Source organism: Schistocerca piceifrons, chromosome X (assembly GCF_021461385.2).
Source record: "Schistocerca piceifrons isolate TAMUIC-IGC-003096 chromosome X, iqSchPice1.1, whole genome shotgun sequence".
Lineage (NCBI taxonomy): Eukaryota > Metazoa > Arthropoda > Insecta > Orthoptera > Acrididae > Schistocerca > Schistocerca piceifrons.
Window position 1 is genome coordinate 891,644,087 of NC_060149.1, and position 12,929 is coordinate 891,657,015.

At 40.7% G+C, this 12,929-nt stretch overlaps 1 protein-coding gene across 1 annotated transcript in view; it reads left to right on the top strand.

Annotated features, from left to right (window-relative positions):
• LOC124723005 (kinesin-like protein KIF3A) overlaps positions 1-12,929 on the top strand; it is a 116,300-nt gene that overhangs the window by 30,570 nt on the left and 72,801 nt on the right. Inside the window, exon 7 of the mRNA XM_047248182.1 lies at positions 256-445. Coding sequence (XP_047104138.1) covers positions 256-445 — 190 coding nt within the window. The remainder of the gene's footprint in view (positions 1-255; positions 446-12,929) is intronic.

Sequence of the window (12,929 nt, forward strand, 5' to 3'; positions counted from 1 at the left end):
TGATTCTGGAAATACTGCCTTCTATTTTTCACACTAATTTCTTTGCAACTCTTAATAAAATTTAGGCCTAGAGATTTGTAGAGAAACCACTGAATTGCAGTAGTTCATAAGTCAGTACAACTTCAAAAATGTGACCACAGTACCTGAGAAAATAACTATACAATATACGATAGATTTATTTGATGGGCACAAAATTACAACTCGCACTCTTTCTGTACATCACAGTTTTTTAATTTTTATTTGTGTTTGCTTCAGTGTGCCAATATTGGACCTGCAGACTACAACTATGATGAAACAATAAGTACTCTGCGGTATGCTAACAGAGCCAAAAACATAGAGAACAGAGCTAGAGTCAATGAGGATCCAAAAGATGCTCTTCTAAGACAGTTCCAGCTAGAAATTGAAGAGCTGCGTAGGCAGCTTGAAGAAACCAGTGGGATTCCAGGTCTGTGCACTTAACATATTTATTGTACTTTTTTACCTGTGTTGCAGTGTATTGCATGTATTACATGTTTTAGGGTATTGGACAGTGTTATGTATTTGGTTACTCTCTCTCTCTCTGGGTGTGGAGAGGGGGCAGAGGTGGGGGGGAGGCGGCAGGGTGGGTTAGAAAATGCGTCGTCCTTGTTTGTTCACTGTCTCTTGTCATACTGTTCACTAAAAAAGTTCTACCTACCTCAGTACGGCATCAGATCACCAGCCCGTTTCTATTCAGACCATGTTAAAAGCAGTGTTGAAGAAAAACACCGTCAATACTTACGTTTGCAAAGTCTACTTCAACTCTGGTGGCAAGCTATCCTGTAATATCTTATAACAAAATTTTCGGGTGGAGGGCGATTGCTTCAACTCTTTAAAAAAATGACAAAATTCTGTGAACTTCAGTAATGATTCCAAATTATACTAACAGACAAACTGTTATGAATCCTAACTGACTTTAATCTTACAAGTGTCAGTTTGGGGTGTTTTAAGTAATTTTCTCTAAATCTGAAAGTATGCCAGCTAGAAAGCGGAGATTTTTACACAATCTTCTTATTATTAACTAAGGGCAGTATATAGACTTTAATTAAATTGAATAATATTTAATATAGTTTATTCAAATTCTTAGGGGTTTGAATATACAGTTGCTCAAAGTGACTCAGATACCGCTTCCCATGGCTAGCGTAGTGACAGGTGCGAATGAGTCGCACTAAAATCCAAGTGGCTGTTTCTGTCACCCCCCAACAGCACCAAAGCTACGAGTCGTACTGCAAAGTAGTGCAATAAATGCTATTGCGTATGGACTTGCAACGTTACAGGGGAAGGGGGGGGGGGGGGGGGGGGAGTGTATGAGAGCATGGAGTTGAGCACAACTTCACATGCAGCAAAGGAGTGAGGCTGCAGACTTTAGTCACAAAAATTCTCTGCTTGGCCTGATTTTCCACACATACATGACACTGTGACATCATCTGTTCTATTTGGGTGTCCATACCCTGCCAAGTACAGTGTCAATGCACAAACTGTTTCGTACAAACAATCCCCCAGTGTCCTTGGTGAAGTAACTGCAACACTTCTTTGTGCAAAGCTTTAGGGATCAATACACTGTACTGTCCACTGTCTGTTTGAACACGAATTACACCTTTCTGTACGACAAGACTATGCCAATGTGCAAAGTATCGGCGCACTACAGACTTCTTTATGCTATTCGTTGAGTGAGGCCAAGATGTGTGAATATAGGACCAAATGTTCAAATCAGAATCAGCTTCTGTGGCCTGTGCAATTTTCTTGTAGTTCAGTAGAAAAGACTGAAGCACTTCAGAATCCTGAGCATCAATGTGACAACAAGATGCAGCAGAAGCATCAAAGTCTGTATCAGGACCAATCAGAAGACATGTAAGTGCGTCCGCATTACCGTGTTGAACTGTCGGATGATACACAATCTCGTACTGATATTGAGACAACAACAAAGCCCATCTTTTGCAATTTTTGGGCAGTTCTTGTCGGATGAAACAAGGATTGCAAAGGCTTGTGATCCGTTACTAAGTAGAATTTTCTGCTGTACAAATAGTGATGGAATTTGGTGTCACCATACACATAGCCAATGCCTCTTTTTCAATTTGTGAGTAGTTATGCTGAGCTTTGGACAACACTTTTGATGCAAAAGCAATAGGTCTGTCTTTACCACCAATTCTGTGTGAAAGCACTGCATCGATTCCGTAAGAGGAAGCGTCAACTTGCAATACCACTGGGTTGTCAGGATCAAAGTGAACTAGGCATCGATCACTGAGCAATGCATCTTTAAGTTTTAAAAGCTACTTGGCACTCATCTGTCCAGACAGAGGGAACATTCTTGCAATGCAAGGGATGCAAAGGAGCTGAATTTGTGGAGCATTCAGTGTGACATTTCGAGGAACAGGCAAATCTCGTACGGCTAACAAATGTGACTGAAGAGGATGTACACCTTGACTTTTTATGACATGACCAAGACCCTGCAAACCAGGTTTAAAATAATCACACTTGCTCCATGTACAGTTTAGTCCTGTGTCAGATAACGCACGAAAAAAAAAGAACATAAATTGGCAGTATGTTCTTCAGGTGTGTTACCTGCTACTACAATATTGTCCAAATAGTTTGAACAGTTTGGCACTTATGCAGTCAGCTGTTCCAAATACCGTGGAAAAATGGCAGGTGCGGAAGCACTGCCAAAAGGCAAATGCAAATATTTAAACAAGCCCAAATGAGTATTGACTACACACACTTTTTTAGATTCTTCATCATGCAAATCAATTTTTGAAAAGTAGTGTCCAGTGCCTAATTTGGATGAGATCTTCTGGGCGTGGCAATGGATAAGTATCAGTGACAGTTTGTGGGTTGACTGTGGGTCAACACAGAGGCGAATGTGACCTGAAGGTTTGGGGAGCAAACCCAGTGGACTTGCACATTGACTAACTGATATGGGCACAATAACTACGTTATCTTGCATTTCTTTAAGTTCAGCAGCGACTTGGACATGTAATGCAATGGGAACAGTTCTGGCCCAGCGAAATTTCGGTAGAGCATTGTCTTTCAGCGTAATATGTGCAAATAACTTGTTATCCTTTTCCTAAACCTTCAGAAAAGAGTTCTGGGAATTCTTTTAGCAAGCTAGCTACACTGTTTTTTGCATTGAATGCAGACACTGACAACACATTGTCCTGAATCTTCAAGCCAAACACTTCAAAAGAATCAAGACCAAATATGTTCTTACACTCGCATGATTGTAGCACTGTAAAAGTCACTGTCCACGGATGTGAGCGATATGTAGAAGGCAAAGTAAATGTTCCGAGAATGGGAATGTCTTGTGTGGTGTCACCGCCAGACACCACACTTGCTAGGTGGTAGCCTTTAAATCGGCCGCGGTCCATTAGTATATGTTGGACCCGCGTGTTGCCACTGTCAGTGATTGCAGACCGAGCGCCACCACACGGCAGGTCTAGAGAGACTTACTAGCACTCGCCCCAGTTGTACAGCCGACTTTGCTAGCGAAGCTACACTGACAACTACGCTCTCATTTGCCGAGACTATAGTTAGCATAGCCTTCAGCTACGACATAGCAAGGCGCCATAGCATTTGATAATTAATATTGAGAAGCTTGTACAGTAACGAGAGATGTTCACCAATTGTGGATTAAAGTTAAGTATTCCAACAGCTACGTACTTTATTTGCTAGACTCAAATCCTTTAACTGTTCCAGACCTCACGCCAATCTGTGTGAGCTTAAAAGCGTGCATTTCGGCCGCCTCTAGCAACACGGTGTTGGCTCTTCTGCCAACACTACATCTTGTCCATTATAAGCTGCCAGTTGTGCGCTAGTTTTAGACATGCATGGGGAGCCCAACAGTTTATATGTGGTACGATTCAGCAGTGTGACAGAGGCTCCTGTGTCCAACTGAAATTTCACACATTCCCCTCAAATAAGTAAATGTACAAAAAGTTTGTTTGACTGATGTATCACTTACGAAACTGCTTGCTTGCTAGTTGCAGGCCTTGAATATACTGCATTAATGACATGGGACTTTTGATGAGATTTTTGGTGTGGGCCGAATTCTGATGTTTGTTCCGTTGCAAACATATGGATTGTACATGTTCTTTCCTACCACAAGCATAACACTGAGCTTGTTGGGAGGAGCAGTCTTGGCGTTTGTGCCATGAATAACACCCAGGGCAAGACTTAATTCTGTTCGCCTGTGTAGCCACCTGTTTACCAAACTGCTTACGTGGCATGGAAAGTTGTTTACTCACAAGGGAACTTCCCCATCGCACCCTCGTCAGATTTAGTTATAAGTTGGCACAGTGGATAGGCCTTGAAAAACTGAACACAGATCAATCAAGAAAACAGGAAGAAGTTGTGTGGAACTATGAAAAAAATAAGCAAAATATACAAACTGAGTAGTTCATGCACAAGACAGGCAACATCAAGGTTACTCTGAGATCAGGAGCACCACGGTCTCGTGGTTAGCGTGAGCAGCTGCAGAGCGCGAGGTCCTTGGTTCAAGTCTTCCCTCGAGTGAAAACTTTACTTTTTTTTATTTTCGCAAAGTTATGGTCTGTCCGTTCGTTCATTGATGTCTCTGTTCACTGTAATAAGTTTAGTGTCTGTGTTTTGTGACTGCACCGCAAAACCGTGCGATTAGTAGACAAAAGGACGTACCTCTCCAATGGGAACCTAAAACATTTGATTGCAAGCTCATAGCTCAACCGATTCCTCCACAGGAAAACACGTCTGATATATTCTGTACGACACTGGTGACGGCATGTGCGTCGCATGACGGGAATATGTTGTCGACCCATCTAACTTGTACACTTGGCGAATGGGTAAAAAGATTCTTCTACCTTGCCCGATTTAGGTTTGCTTGTGGATGTGATAATCACTCCCAAAAAAAGAGATGAAAACATAAAGAGTTTGTCACATAAACTGCAACAAATGAATGCAACAGTTTCACAGTCGCACAGTTTTCCCTGTGCTCAGTCAAAACATATGTTTTTAGCGTTTTCAAATTTTTCCGTGTGTAGACCGTCAAATCCTGCATATGTCCAAGCAAATCTGAACATGTCCTGGGATTTTGGAGAGCGAAGTTGATTATGTGTGGGCGCCTGAACTTTGATAATTGACACACGATCACGTGAACAATACTGCTCTGTGTACCTGTGCAACTTCGCAAAATAATTGCCTGAAAATAAAAAATTAAACTTTTCACTCAAGGGAAGACTTGAACCAAGGATCTCTCTTTCCGTAGCAGCTCATGCTAACCACGGGACCACGGCACTCCTGAGCTTACATTCTCCTTTATGTTGCCTATCTTGCACATGGACTACTCAGTTTGTATATTTTGCTTATTTTTTTCATAGTTCCACACAACTTCTTCCTGTTTTCTCGATTGATCTGTGTTCAGTTTTTCAAGGCCTATCTGCTGTGCCAACTTATAACTAAATCTGAGGGGGGTGCAATGGGGAGGTTCCCTTGTCAGTGTGGCTAGTGTACACAGCTGGTGCAGAATGGGTGATCGTTACTAAGGGACTCAACCCGACAAATAGCTGGCTGCTCAAATTTATGAGCCAACAAGGCACCAGAATGCTACTGATCTAATACTTGCACTATCTGCTGAAATGATGGATCGGATTGTTCCAAAACCTGTTCTCTGATTTTGACAACAGGTACATTGTTCACGATCACATCATGCAACATAACATCTGAATATAAAGCACTGCAAGCACATTTGAATTTACATTTCCTTGTCATACCCTGCAAATCTGTTATCCAATCGCAATAAGTTTGTTCTGGTGGTTTTTCAATTAAAGAATTGATACCTAGCTGCTACCACAGTCAATTGTTGGTCATAATAGTTAGTTAGGGACTGTACTACTTCGTCGTATGACAGTTCGCTCAGAATGGTGTTAAGAAAAAGTTTTTGAATTAATGTGAACACTGTACTTCCTGCCTTTGATAATAGGTAGCGAAGTTTCATAGTACCTGGCACATTGTGGGCGATGACGTGGGTGTCAAACTGAGACAACCACTCGAGCCATTCCTCGTCTCGTTCACTAAACTGTCGAAAAGGTGGTGTAGCAGCTGTTGTAGGCTGTGCTTGTTCTGTCAGGCGTGGTGCGTTGGCCAGTAGCTGCTGCATCGTGTTGAGTAATGCAGAAATCTGCTGTGTCTGAAACTAAAACATCTACATTAACTGTGTGACATCTAACGCTTGCGCCTGTGGTGCCAGAGCAGGGAGTGGGACAGGATTGGTGGGCATGTCAGAAGACACAAATGCAACAAAAAGACAAAAATATGTACAAATAAATTTTCTGCAGTGCCCACCTGAAAACACAGATTAACAAAAACTACAAGAAACTGTTAAAGCAATGTGTGCCCCTACAAGGTAAAGACAAGAGAGAATTAAGGTGCCAGCACAAAAAAACACACAAATTTTTGTGGCTGTCAGCATGTAGTTTGTTTGTAACATCTCGTCACCAGTTGTTGGATCATGCCCACTCGTTTATAGGGTGCCTAAGGGATGCTGTGTTCTCAGAATGCTATAAAACAATTCAAGCAAATAACATTAGTAGTTTTATTTCTATAAATCAAATTTACAATACTTAACTTTGGATTTAGGACAAGTGTCGCAAACGATGGGTGACATGCAAACGGTAAATGATATTCTCTATAAACAAAGTCGAAGTAAGCACTTGATATGGGTCACTACAATCTGTTCTGCGAGTGCTGGTCTCCAACTGTCCATTGATGTCTGTATATGGAGCCGATCTGAGCGGCCGAGGCTGCCAGGAGCGGCGCTTATATTCACTTCGTCATGAGGGCACTCCTTTCGTAGTGCGGTCCTATTCCGTGCACCATTGGCCAACGTCGTTTCACTGCCTTCTCTGGTCTTCAATTCTTCTTCTTCATTCCGGTGCTTGTGTTTACACTTTTGGTCTGGAATGGTAAGACTCCCATCATTGAACTCATATAGAAGAACAGAGTATCTCAGGGATTGTTTTATGAGTGACAACCTTTTTGCAGTCATAATTAATGATATTGTGACCACTGTGGAATTCACAATCCCTTCATCAATATTTTTTGACACCTTTTGCCTATGTTACAGTTCCACACCATTTTGTGTAGCATCAAACACCAACTCCAAGGAGTTATGTGGAAGGTACAAAACTATGCCTGAACCGTGGGTATCAATTTTCTCGTATGAAAACTTGTGCATTTTAGCAGACTCAGGTCTGTGTGTCCAAATAGTTAAATTTAAGTAATTAATTACCTGTAGTAGTTGAACAATTCTGATTTTTTAGGCTTTTTTATTTGACAATTTGTAGTCTGGTGGTTGTGTTTTAGTTGAGGTGGTTGCCAGTAGATGTCATCTTTACTGTGTGCAGCTTTGGATACTTGCACAAAAAATGTGCACTTTCAGACTCTCTTCTGTATTGTAATTTAGGCAGTGCTTTCAAAAAAATGGCTACAGTGATCCTGAGTTTGGCATTGAATTTAGCAGCTCAGAAAGTTAAGAAGAATGTAATGTTACTTCATCAGAGACTGAAAGTGACGACATTTCTTCAGTTGAGTGACAAGTGCTCGGCAGTGGTATGAGAAAAATACACTCACTGTGCTCCAGCCAGCTCCTCCAAGAATTATGGTAACAGGAAACTTGTGAAATGCATGCTTTGACTTCACAGTGAAAAAGAAACTAACAAATGATGTCGGGTTTCAGGATATTTTAGTCAAAGTCCAGTGCGCAAGTATACTCGAGATTTTATTACTGGTGATCTTCAAAGTTTTGTAACTAATTGTTTTGAGCTTTAAAAGCTGTCTTTATATGTGCATATGTAATGTCATTCACTATAGGATGCTTCTTATTAATAAAAAAAATTGGAAAAATATCATTACAGTATTAATATCCTCCAATTCCTTAGCAACACCTCGTAGAGAGCATCTGAGATCTGAGTTTATAATAGATTTTAGCCTACCTGCACTATGGATTCACTTCTTATGGATCAGTGATACAATCAGTGCTAGGCTTATTAGAGAGAGAGACCAGCAACTGTGTTTTCAGAATTCATCTGATTCCAGACCGCTTTGGTTATTACATTCTGTTCCACAACCAACAGTTCAGACTTTTTATGTGAATTTCTCTAGACCATGTAGACCAGTCCAGTTGCCACTGGAAGCCATCCTTGGTATTTAACCTAACCTGTTCTGTGGCTCTAAGGAAAACTCTGACTTCACTCTTTCCTGGCACCTAGTTTGCTCAGTTCTCCACAAATGCACCAAATCAGATGATTCATAGTCAAGGCACCCCCCCCCCCCCTTTCCGTTTATTGGCATTTGCTGCTCATCAAGTCCATGTTGGTTAAGCTTTTGGATGCTATAAACAGCAACTTCAACCTAATGTCTGCAGCATGTAGAGTTGATGACTATCTATGTACAGCAAGTTGTTCCAGCTTGCCCAGCTAGAAGGCAGCTAGACACCCACAGGCTGAGATGTGCAGGGTTAAGCAAAAAGATGTGTTCAGTCAAGGATGTGGGCTGTAGCCTATGTGACTGTATGCCACCAAAGTACCAGCAGGCAGCGTTGGACAAATGACTGGCACTTGTGACAGAATGTGGTGCAGTAGGACTTCATGGGTACAACCTGATCTACACCATTGCAATACTTTGGAACTCCAGCAACTAAAAAATTCCCGTGTACAGCAACTACATGTCCTGTCTGCAAGTGATAGATCAATGTTATTCCCCTGAATATTTTGGTCTCTAACAACAAAGTGTTTTTATTCAGCCCCCACAATTAATGATCAACCATCAGATTCACTAGGACACTGAACCCCTTAAGCAGTTTGTGAAATGATCTTTCTGATATATTGGCTAAGAAAGCAACTACAGGGGTAATACTTGCACTTGCAGTACCATACAGTGACTTATTATCACAACTGAGGTACCAAGTAATTTGAAAGCTTGAGATATGGAATTGGAAGCTATCACAACATCCAACAAACTGAAGATAACCAAGGGATCATCTACGGCATGGCAGACTTCTATCAAAAAAACCACACACACACACACACACACACACACACACACACACACACACACACACACACATATATATGCACGCACCATAGTATCCCAATAGGTAAGCCAGATCATACTTACCCATGACATCATGTTATGGCAAAAAGTGGAGTGGCACTTACAGTAACTCCTATTCTCAATGAGTGTGACTCTTCCACTTAACTGAAGCGAGAATGAAACCTGTGCATTTCCCAACCTCCTGATACTCAGATGACAGAGAACAGTCAAGGAAGTTGTAAGTTTCATGAATGAAAGTAAAATTTATTGTCGTATGCAATTTGGCAGATTTAGGGGTGGATATGGAGGGGGCTCTTCTTGCCAGAAAACATATTCTGAGGGGCCTGCAGCTGTGGTCCACCCCAGTACTGACCTTCCCAATATAATTTTTAACTTTTTAAGTTAATAACCCATGTAATTTCTCCTACATGCATTAAGTTTCTCACCACAGTTGAGACAGAATAAATGTTTATTCCATTTAGATGGCTCTTTGTGTATATCCTGTATTGATGTTTATTTGGGATGGATACAGAGGATGCACATGTTACCACAGGTATCAGACCTTGTTGGGAGACCTTGATGGGAGGGGGAAGGTGGCAGCCTGGAGCTGTTTCCAAATTGAAGTCTTCCCTCCTTCCCCCTCCTTTAACTCCCTTAAACTGCTATTGGTTCTTATCAACTTGGTGCATTAGAGTAATTAAAAGTGAATGTTGTCAGTAAATCCGTAATGGTATTTACTGTCATGTAAACTTGGCAAATACTAAGCTGGTTTCTTCATTTTTCAACTTGGTAATTAGCTTCACATTTTAATTCCTTGAGTGGAAAATCTATTTAAAGTAGAAAGTTGCATTGCCAGTACTTTAAACTGCAACTTAAGTGCTCTTTTCACGAGCTCAGAAAAATAGAAACTGTAAAAGAATTCTGTCTCTCCTTAAGATGTTTCTGTTGAGTGAAAGTCCAACTTACTGGCATGGTGACAACTCCCCTTTTAATCATGTGTACTCATTGATTCACACTACCCAGATATTTACTGCTACAGGTCTGTTTCGCAGCTCATCATGTATCAGCAGCTACATTTTTTGATGTGGCTTTGTACTTTTTAATTACAATTGTAAAATTGAGTCCCGCATTAGCTCCAGATGTTCAGTCTGTCATTGTACTTATTGCCATTGTCCTTTATGGAACACTGCTAAATAGAAAATGATGTGTCAGTTACCACACAACTTTTTCAGCTTTTAGAAATACATTGACACAAAGCTGTCTCCATCTTGAGCAGATCTGACACCCTCTCTTCCATCTTCAAATTCACTAAATCATCGGCAAAGCATAGAGCTGATGTGATGAGCAACCTTTCTACACTGTTGACAGTTTGCTCAAACATTTCAGTGTAGAATGAATCTTCCAGTCTGCAGCAGGATGTGTGCTGTTGTTTACTTTGTGACAGATCAAAAATAGTTTTATTCTTCCAGGAAGTTTCACAGTAGTGTACATTCCACTGCAGAGTGGTAGAGTCATTCTGAAAACAGTTCCCGAAGTTCTATCCTAAATGATTTCCTTTATTCTAAGACTGCTAGCCCGCAAGGTATCCAGGAGAACATCTGTGAAATTTGGAAAATAGAGGATAAGTACTGGCAGAAGTAAGTAAAGCAGTGATGGTGGGTAATGAATCTTGCCTGGATAACTCAGTTGGTAAGAATATTGCCCACAAAAGAAAAGGTTCCAGATTTGAATCCCTGCCTGACACACAGTTTTGATCTGTCAGGCAGTTTCATCTCGGTGTGGTTTAGCTTTGTGTTCACCTGACCTTCCTGTCCACTGCAGTTGCACAGAAGTTAAGGCAATGACTTGTCTTCAGGAGGAGTGGAGCTCAACTCATCATTCAGTCATGCTTATTAGGTTTTCTGTGGTTTGCCTAGGACAGATTAGCTGAATTCTTTCACAATCCCTGCATTAAGGCAATGATGAGTTTCTTCGTCCTTTTTGCAGATGAACTGATGTTTCATCTCTGACTGAATAGTCTGTCTGGAGATTTTAATAGATTGTCAGTGTAATTGGCTCATCCATTTATTTCATTGTCATTTTTTTAGTAGCCAGTCAACCTTAAACTGTTATGTTAATTGTTTAGGATATTTCCATTACCTTTCCTGTTATTTCAGTAATATACTGTTTATTAACATTGTATTAATGACCTTAGAATTTTTGTAACAGATTTTCAGTGTGTAGGTGTTTGTGAGTGTTGGGCAGCAAGTGACATTTTGAACAAGGATATTACATAGCTATCAAAAAAATTTTAGATTTTATAATAACACGCATCTCTAGGTATTTTATTAGGATGCTGGTAACTTTGTCGCTGAGTATTCCTTTACAAAATTATTGTAATTTGATACTGCAGAGTGTGAAAATTCTAATATTACTCTGTCTGGCCATCATGTTCTGTCTGTTTTACAAACACTAATGCTTGTACAGACACCAAAAGTGTTTTAAGTCACAAAATCATTATTCTGAGTGTGGAATTTCTGATTAGTGTGTCATAATTAAAAAATCTTCAAGTGAAAAGTCCTTTGTCAGTAGAAATCCAAAACTGTGTTAGTCATATCTTGCTGAACTTAAAGAAAACCTTATACATCAAATGAAGAGCAGAACAGAAAGTTTGTAACACCAGTGCCTTGCTAACAACTTGCGCTTGAAATATTTTTGTTTGCTATATGTAAAAAGCATGGAGTGTGACTTTATCCCTTATGTAAAAATTGAAATGTCTGTTAGGAAACTGGAAGTATAACTAATGACTACAGCTGCAATACTATCTACATTCAGTGTATAGGCTTGTATTAAACGTTGCTATTTGCAAGAAGATCGGTTATCATACAGCCACATCACATACTTTGAGAGAGAGAGAGAGGGGGGGGGAAGAGCGTTTGTTTGCTTCCAGATAAATATCTATATCATCATCATCATCATCATCATCATCATCATCATCATAATCTTGGACAGTTTTCAGTCTCTGGCTGGGTCTGTATGGAACACAGGCTTCTCCATTGTCTTCTGTCTTGCCACCAACTCCCCGTCTTCACCTTGGTCCACTCTTCTCCCTTCTTTTGGACGCATTCCTCTACTCCTTTCAGCCATCTGTCTCTCGGTCTTCCTCTTGGTCGCATTCCTTTCAGTTTCATCTCGTGTATCGTCCTGAGTATCCTCTTCTCCTCCATTCTCTTAACGTGTCCATACCATCTCAGCCTTGATTTCTCTATCTCCTCTTGTAATGGTTTCACCTTCATTAACTCTCTGAGATGGATTAAAAGAGGAAGTGAAGAGAATAAGTGATAGGATGATGATGACCAAAACATCACTCAAGGGGATGACCATCGAGATAATACGAGTGTAAGCACCGCAGGTGGGTTGCACTTCTGAGGAGAAGCAAGAGTTTGAAGAGGAAATGCAGAAACAGATGGGAAGGAAGAATATGATAGTAATGGAGGATTTGAACGCACACATTGGAAGAGAAAGACAAGGCTGCAAAAGTGTGCTTGAACCAGAGCTCCCTAAATAAGGAAGGTGAAAGACTGTTGGAGTTCTGTCAAAGAAATAGCTTGCTTCCTTCTTGGTTCAGGAAAAGAGAGAGCCACAAGATCACCTGGTACAGTCAAGACTTAAAGAGAAAGTCAATAGTTGACTACTTCCTGTATGATAGTGAGATGAATAGGAACATCATTGACATCAGAGGCCTTGGATAGTGACCACCGTTTGCTGGTAATGAGAGGGACGAAGGATAATAAAGGGACAGAAAACCAGGAAAGACGCATAAGGGCATGGAAGTTGAAGGAGGAAGAAAGCAGGCTACAGTACCTACAAGTAGT